We start from the raw sequence: 8,803 nt of genomic DNA on the forward strand, positions 1-8,803 counted from the left end.
GGGAGAAGAGAAGAGTATTTCGAAATCAATCAAGACTCTCTCACGCTACAACTAGATTTGACCGTGATACCACTTATGGGTTAAGAGGGAATTCCTAGGGCCTCCGTCTCATCCATTCTTGCTGACAGGTTGTACGTCTCGTTCATTGGCTGTCACTGGTCAGGTGGCCTATCCCTCAACAACTTGGCGCAGAGTCTACGGTCACTTCACGATTCGCACTAATCTGTTCACTAAAAGTAAATATGGAATTGAAGAATTAAGGAACGTAGCCATGTCGTAGTCGCGGAGTTGATAAATATAGTTATGCAGTACGCAAGTAAAAAGTTGTGGTACACCTTCTCATTTGCAGGGTTTTTCTCATTTGTACTGGATTTGCTACATTGTAGGGAATAGATAATATAATTTGTAGCCAGACATAAATTGAAAGGTAATCACATGATGGATATCATGGCTAGATCTAAGCAGATTAAGATGTTGAACAAATTCTAGAATAACATTTTCTATTCTGAGAATTTCAAAGTAGTGTAGACGTACTGAGATAGGGTATGTTATAACTCTCACCCCACAAAAAAAGGGAGAGCACATAGACATATAGTCTGCTGTATCTCGCACTAAGTACAGACATATCAGAGAAAGATAGGCTCTTAGGGTACTGGACCTAGATCACATAGTCTGCTGATTGCCACTAGTCAGACATTAGCGAGAAGGAATATGCGCTTAGGGTAACTGGGGCACTAGACTCATAGTTAGCATTCCACTAAAAGCGACAGCTTCAGAGGAATATGCCTTAAGGGCAACTGGAGCACTAATGATAAGAAGTATACCCATCGATAAGTGCCCATTTCTGTGCCATAAGTGAACACACTACCAGAGAACATGCTGGGGCACTGTGTTAAATACATATGGGTGTGAAGTCATAGGCCCCTAGTGAGGAATAGAGTTGGAGCTAATGAATTATTGTTCTATTTAAGGACAGGCTACGGGTTCTGGCCCTGATCTCTTCAATTTAAACTGAAAGCAGAATATGGGCGTTATTGGGCGTGAACAAGTAGGAGGCCTGAGAGTAAAAAGATAATGATGGCAGGAAGAGACTTGAGAGAAGAAAGGATCATTATTGCATAGAGGGTGGACGATATGACTATGTGTGTATAAATTTGGAACGGGGCTGGGTTGAGAAGCGGGGTGGGTTTTCCGCGGGTCATTCCAGCGGCGTTGAAATTTGTATTAGAAGAGCCATGTTTTGCATTCAACAGTTTCTTGTAGCGTTAGTATGTTTGACTTGAGTTTCGCACTGCACAGAAGCACCTTTTTTGCTTGACAGTCTTGTTCAGCACTCTTGGATTCTCTCAACGCAAGTGTCATGAGGTAGTCCGCTGGCATGGCTTTCATTAACAGGTGTGCCTTGTTAAATTAATTTGTGGAATTTCTTTGCTTCTTAATGTGTTTGAGCCAATCAGATGTGTTGTGACAAGGTAGGTGTGGTATACAGAAAATAGCCCTATTTGGTAAAATACCAAGTCCATATTGTGGCAAGAACGGCTCAAATAAGGCTCAAATAAGCACAGAGAAACAGTCCATTACTTTAAGACATGAAGGTCAGCCAATACGGAAAATTAAGAACTTTGAAAGTTTATTCAAATGCAGTTMCAAAAAGCATCAAGCACTATGATGAAACTGGCTCTCATGAGGACCGCCACAGGAAAGGAAGACCCAGAGTTACTTCTGCTGCAGAGGATAAGCTCATTAGAGTTACCAGCCTCAGAAATTGCAGCCCAAATAAATTCTTCAGAGTTCAAGGAATAGACKCATCTCAACATCAACTGTTTAGAGGAGACTGTGAATCAGGCCTTCGCAGTCAAATCGCTGCAAAGAAACCATTACTAGAGGACACCAATAACAAGAGACATGCTTGGCCCAAGGAAAACACGAGCAATGGACATTAGACCGGTAGAAAGCTGTCCTTTTGGTCTGATGAGTCCAAATTATTTTGTTCCAACCGCCATGTCTTTGTGATACGGAGAGTAGGTGAACAGATGATCTCAGCATGTGTGGTTCCCACCGTGAAGCACGGAGGAGGTGGTGTGGGGATGCTTTGCTGGTGACAGTCTGATTTTATTTAGAATTCAAGGCACAGTTAACCAGCATGGCTACCATAGCATTCTGCAGCGATACACCATCCCATCTGGTTTGCGCTCAGTGGGACTATCATTTTGCTTTTCAACAGGACAATGATCCAAAACACACCTCCAGGCTGTGAAAGAGCTATTTYACCAAAGAGAGTGATGGAGTGCTGCATCAGATGACCTGGCCCCCACAATCACCCGACCTCAACCCAATTGAAAATGTTTACGTATGAGTTGTACCACAGAGTGAAGGAAAAGCAGCCAACAAGTGCTCAGCATATGTGGGAACTCCTTCAAGACTGTTGGAAAAGCCAAGTGTGCAAAGCTGTCATCAAGGCAAGGGTTTCATCAGCTGTCCGGGTGGCTGGTCTCAGACGATCCCGCAGGTTAAGAGGCCGGATGTGGAATCCTGGGCTGGCGTGGTTACACATGTTCTGTGGTTGAGACCGMTTGGACTTACTGCCAAATTCTCTAAAATGACATAGGAGGCGGCTTATGGTAGAAACATTAACATTAATTTCTCTGGCAACAGTTCTGGTGGACATTCCTGCTGTGAGCATGCCTATTGCACGCTCCCTCAACTTGAGACATCTCTGGCAGTGTTGTGACAAAACTGCACATTTTAGAGGGGCCTTTTATTGTCCCCAGCACAAGGGGCACCTGTGTAATGATCATGCTGTTTCATCAGCTTCTTGATATGCCACACCTGTCAGGTGGATGGATTATTTTGGCAAAAGAGAAATACTAACAGGGATGTAAACAACATTTGAGAGATAAGCTTTTTGTGTGTATGGAACATTTCTGGGTTCTTTTATTTCAGCTCATGAAACACGACCAACACTTTTATATGCGTTATATTGTTATTCAGTGTATATATGTGTATGTTTGTGATGGGATGTATGGACATTGTGGATAGAATATATAGTATATGTACAGCAATAGTTGAATAGGATGAACTTGACTAGAATACACTATATACAAATGAAATGGGTAAATAGTATGTAAACATTATTAAAGTGACCAGTGTRCCATGTCTATGTACATAGGGCAGCAGCCTCTAAGGTGTAGGGATGAGTAACCGGGTGGTAGCTGGCTAGTGACCGTGACGAAGTTCAGGGCAGGGAACTACATGGAGGCCGGCTAGTGATGGCTATTTAGTAGTCTGATGGCCTTGAGATAGAAGCAGTTTCAGTCTCTCGGTCCCAGCTTTGATGCACCTGTACTGACCTCGCCTTCTGGATGATGGCAWGGTCCTTTGCTGTTGTTCTGGGATTGATTTGCACTTTTCGCACCAAAGTACGTACATCTCTAGGAGACAGAACGCTTCTCCTTCCTGAGTGGTATGATGGTTGCGTGGTCCCATGGTGTTTATACTTGCATACTATTGTTTGTACAGATGAACGTGGTACCTTCAGGCGTTTGGAAATTGCTCCCAAGGATGAACCAGACTTATGGAGGTCTACCATTTTCTTTTCTGAGGTCTTGGCTGATTTCTTTAGATTTCCCATGATGTCAAGCAAAGAGGCACTGAGTTTGAAGGTAMGCCTTGAAATACAMRCACAGCTACATCTCCAATTGACTCAATGTCAATTAGTCTATCAGAAGCTTCTAAAGCCATGACATCATTTTCTGGAATTTCCCAAGCTGTTTAAAGGCACAGTCAACTTAGTATATTAATCTTCTGACCCACTGGAATTGTGATACAGTGAAATAATCTGTCTGTAAACAATTGTTGGAAAAATTACTTCTGTCATGCACAAAGTAGATGTCCTAACCGACTTGTCAAAACTATAGCTCGCTTGAGAGTTCTGCGTCACTGGGCATTTCACGGTTGGGTTTCCTTTAATAWGTTATCGTCTGCAAGCCCTGCCACATCGGAAGTGCGTCGGAGCCAGTGTAATAGGATTCCACCTTCCTACAATATTGTCCTTTCCCATGTTTGTCTCGTCTAAGGTCGTAGAGGGCTTTCTTGTACTTGTCTGTGTCCCGTTCTTTGTAAGCGGTAGCTCTAACTTGAGCCCAGCACTGATATTGCCGGAKATCCATGGGTTTTGGTTTGGATACGTTCGTCTGGTCACTTTGGGGACGACGTCATCTATGCACTTATTGGTAATCTCCTCAATGCTATTGGATGATTCCGGGAACATATCTCAGTCTGTACTACAATGGTGCTGCCCYTGCTCTCACTGACCCATAATGGGACAGATACAATGTGACGTCTATGGTTAGTGTTTGGATAGTATGGAATACTTACTCTGATTACTTACCTACCTTGCACAATTTGTTATATTTTACCAGGCAGGTCAATTGAGACCAAATTCGTATTGCACAAAGACAGTATCATATTCTAACCATTTCCTATTGTCACACTTTTAAAAGAATGATGCATGGAACATAATCAATAAATAGTGTATGAAGTTTTTAGAAGTGCTACCTTACATCCTTGCCAAATGTAGACTGTCATAAGTGTACAATATACTGTTGAGCATTGAATAGCTAACCTAACAACCACTTTTCCCCCAATCATTGTCTCAGGTGAAGGACATCTCACTGGAGGCCACAGGAGCTTTGTGAAGCCAGTTGAGCACAATACATGGAGAGATGACCAACCAATCACTGTTGATGAGGGGAGTGGAACCTCAACCCAGCACGTTATTGTGATAGAGGTTAGTCTAATAGTATTACATCAAAATTACAGTACATCAAATGTGTCCAGTTTATTTCAGAAAGACTTCCTTCAGCTATTCATGTACATCCTTATTTATCTGCCATAAGAGCTTGTGAGTTCACTACGACATTATCCAATTCAACTCATGTGCTGGTAATAAACCTCTTCTTGTCAGGCTGCAGATACAGAGGCTAGAGGTCCTGGGGTCAAGCAGGAGACGTATGAAGGAGTGGAGGACCCAGGGCACAGCAGAGACATCCAGACGGTAGAAACCACTGGAGTAGCGCCCCCTGTAGCCACGGAGGACCTACACACCGCGGCCGCGCCCAAGACACGACGCAGCATCATGGAGGTCAGTGGACCGTCGAACGCCGTCCTCAAGTCAGAGACCGACACCGAGACTTTAACTGTAACACAAAGGCTTTTACACACAGGATCTGACCTCAGGTCAGAGAGACTGGGGCCACTGGGCTGTCCTCCTGCTCCCAGCTCAGAGTATTTACTTTACGGTAACACAAGTCCGAGGACGGTTCATTCCCATCGGGACTCAGGTGACGCATTAGAGACTGGCAGTGATCCGTCTTGTTCTTACGCTACAGAGATGGACCCCGGCAACATTCCCTTGGGTTTAGAAACACAGACTGATCTGTCTAGAGGGGACTGGAACCAGTACAGTAATAGTGTATACTCTGAAGGGTGTTTAGATAAGAAAGGGGAGGTTGTTGTAAATGAAGTGAAAGTGGAGGGCGACGCTCCTCTGACATGGAATGTAGACGAGACTCATTTAGGAGAAGGACACTCACAAGGCAAAGATTTCTTAGATTACAGGGGAAGCTTAAAGACCAATGTCGCCACCCACTTCCCCTTACACACGCTCAGGGATCGCGACCCATTATCAACGTCAATTGCACCTTCGAATTCACACGGCCGGGTCCTTTTCGATCATGTATTGAATTCAAAGGACCAAAGGGCCAAGGCACTAGGTGGGGGAGCAAAATCAGGCAATCGTAAAGAGAAACGGTTCCTCTGCATGTTCTGTAACAAAGGCTTCAGCTGCCTCCAGAATGTGGAGATCCACCAGAGGGTCCACACAGGGGAGAAGCCCTTCAGCTGCCCCCAGTGTGAGAAGAGGTTCTCCCAGGCTGGTGGCCTGAAGAGGCACCAGAGGGTCCACACAGGGGAGAAACCCTTCTGCTGTACCCAGTGTGACATGCGCTTTGCCCTGGCTGGCAACCTGAAGAGGCACCTGAAGGTCCACATTCTCAGAGAGGAGCCTCAGAATACACCAGCAGAAAAACCATTCCACTCTATAACATAGAAAGTAACCATTCCACTCGATAGCTTCTGATGTTTAGATCAAACTCTGCATTAAATATCCAGACGCATTTGCAATAACGAGAGTAACAGATTTCAGTGTTGAATATTCCTGAATAGAATATTGCATCCAGATATGATATATAAGCCGAAAAAGTATGTTACATATTGTGTTTACTGTGTAGGCTATATGATTTATTACTACCATTCAACGACTTAATTTTTTTTCCTAAGACACTTTTAATGAGAAAATGAATGCAYTTTATCAAGTTCATGCAGATTTTACATTAAGTTATTTAGCAGATGCTCTTAACCAGAGCGACTTAGAAGTAGTGCATTCATCTTAAGATCGCTGGGTGAGACAACCACATATCACAGTTGCAGCAGGTCACTGCTTTGATGTTCTTTGCACTCCATGGAGTTGTCAATCAACCGTGATGTGGTCTTGGAGCTGGCAGGCCTTCCCTGGGAGGAAGAGCAGCTCCATCTTGTTGAGTTTGAGCTGGTGGGCCGACATCCAAGCTGAGATGTCTGCCAGGTACGCAGAGAGACAGGTGTGTGTGGTTTTCATAAGTGTATTTAAAACTTGTTTATGTCGAATAAACACAAAATGGGACTTTTCATTGAGACTGTTTAGTATACATCACATCTGCTCTCACCCTATCCTGCTTCCACACAACCGCACTTTATAACCAATTAAGGCTGGGAATTGCCAGGGACCTCATGATACAATGTGCCAATACGATTCCATGGTCCAAACATAAGTCTGTTGCAGAGGGACGAGAGCTATGAGAAAACACTTATTTTGATCAGTCATGGAAATAAGTGGTGAACACATTTGGCTCCCTAATTTAAAAAAAAAAAATAATATTAATATGGGGAACAAACTTAGTGAAACACCTAGAGTACACATAAATAGTTTAGTCAGGTTTGTCTGATGACTCATTTATGTCCACCATGATGGGTTTAACCTATACGGGTCATTCCCAAACCGGGACGGTTGTTGCTAATGTGACTACAATTACATTGTATACAACAGCCAACTTTCCGGGACATAGACATGTCTTATATGGGCAGAAAGCTTAKATTCGTATTAATCTAACTGCTGTGTCCAATTAACAGTAGCTATTAGTGAAAAAATACCATGCTATTGTTTGAGAGTGCACAACAAAACACTTATCACGGCAACTGGTTTGATATATTCACCTATGAAGGTAATGTAGTTACATTTTGTAATCTTTTATTTATTTATTATTTATAATTCTTTTTATAAATTCTCCCATTTTTCTCCCCAATTTTCGTGGTATCCAATCGCTAGTAATTACTATCTTGTCTCATCGCTACAACTCCTGTACGGGCTCGGGAGAGACGAAGGTCGAAAGCCATGCGTCCTCCGAAGCACAACCCAACCAAGCCGCACTGCTTCTTAACACAGCGCGCCTCCAACCCGGAAGCCAGCCGCACCAATGTGTCGGAGGAAACACCGTGTACCTGGCCCCCTTGGTTAGCGCGCACTGCGCCCGGCCCGCCACAGGAGTCGCTGGAGCGCGATGAGACAAGGATATCCCTACCGGCCAAACCCTGACGACGCTATGCCAATTGTGCGTCGCCCCACGGACCTCCCGGTCGCGGCCGGCTGCGACAGAGCCTGGGCGCGAACCCAGAGACTCTGGTGGCGCAGCTAGCACTGCGATGCAGTGCCCTAGACCACTGCGCCACCCGGGAGGCCTACATTTTGTAATCTTGCTCTAATTTTTCAGGGTCCCAGAGATAAAATGTAGCATAGTTTTGTTTGATAAAATGTATTTTTATGTTCAACTGTAGGAACTTGGGGTCTACAGTTTGACCCCACTGCTGTCTCTGGCTCCCCGCCCACCCCGCCATCTAGATGWGTGAAAGTTAGTGTATAAGCTAATGATCCATCATTATGACATTCCTGTGTAAACCTAACATTTTTTGCATTTTGTATGTTCTCTATAGTGATGTACTTAAATGTATCAATTGGCACATTTGGGCAAACTCCTGGCAGACCTGATACAAAATATTGTGCAGTAATGTAATTCTTCACTGGATCAGTCTGAAACTTTGCACACACTGCTGTCATCTGGTGGCCAAAATCTAAATTACACCTAGACTCCTATCTGAAAGTATGGACTTCCTCTTGCATTTCAAAGATGAAACAAAATATATATATATTTTTGTATTATCTTTTACCAGATCTAATGTGTTATGTTCTCCTGCATTAATTTGACATTTCCCCAAACTTCAAGGTGTTTACTTTCAAATGGTATTAAGAATATGCATGTCCTGAGCTACAGGCAGTTAGATTTTGGTATGTTATTTTAGGAAAACATTTCCCCCCCCCCCCCAAAAAAGGTTACGAACCCTTAACAATTAAGTAATTCTGTAACTACAGTATAGGACTCAAACGTAGTGGGGATGGGTAAACACTCCGTGTTTATTATCTGTGTGTATGTACTTGAGGGAGTGTATGTCTGTGTAATCMATCACCTGTCTCTTCCAGGAGGAGGAGGGTCCAGAGGTGTTGCTGTTGAAGGAGGAGGGGTGTGAGGAGGGTCTGGGCAACCCTGAGGAGACCATGGTCATGGAGGACAACCAGACTACACCTCCTCCTGAACCCACAGAGGAACCAGCTGAGCAGCACAGGACCACACACAGTCTCACTGAGGTGAGCCCA

At 44.0% G+C, this 8,803-nt stretch overlaps 1 protein-coding gene across 1 annotated transcript in view; it reads left to right on the forward strand.

The window, feature by feature from the left end:
• LOC139028593 (uncharacterized) overlaps positions 1 to 6,726 on the forward strand; it is an 11,743-nt gene extending 5,017 nt beyond the window's left edge. Inside the window, exons 2-3 of the mRNA XM_070446423.1 lie at positions 4,659 to 4,789; positions 4,967 to 6,726. Of these exons, the coding sequence (XP_070302524.1) occupies positions 4,659 to 4,789; positions 4,967 to 6,109 (1,274 nt within the window). The 3' untranslated portion in view covers positions 6,110 to 6,726. The remainder of the gene's footprint in view (positions 1 to 4,658; positions 4,790 to 4,966) is intronic.
• Positions 6,727 to 8,803: the final 2,077 nt, after the last annotated feature.

Source organism: Salvelinus sp. IW2-2015, linkage group LG13 (genome assembly GCF_002910315.2).
Source record: "Salvelinus sp. IW2-2015 linkage group LG13, ASM291031v2, whole genome shotgun sequence".
Classification (NCBI taxonomy): domain Eukaryota; kingdom Metazoa; phylum Chordata; class Actinopteri; order Salmoniformes; family Salmonidae; genus Salvelinus; species Salvelinus sp. IW2-2015.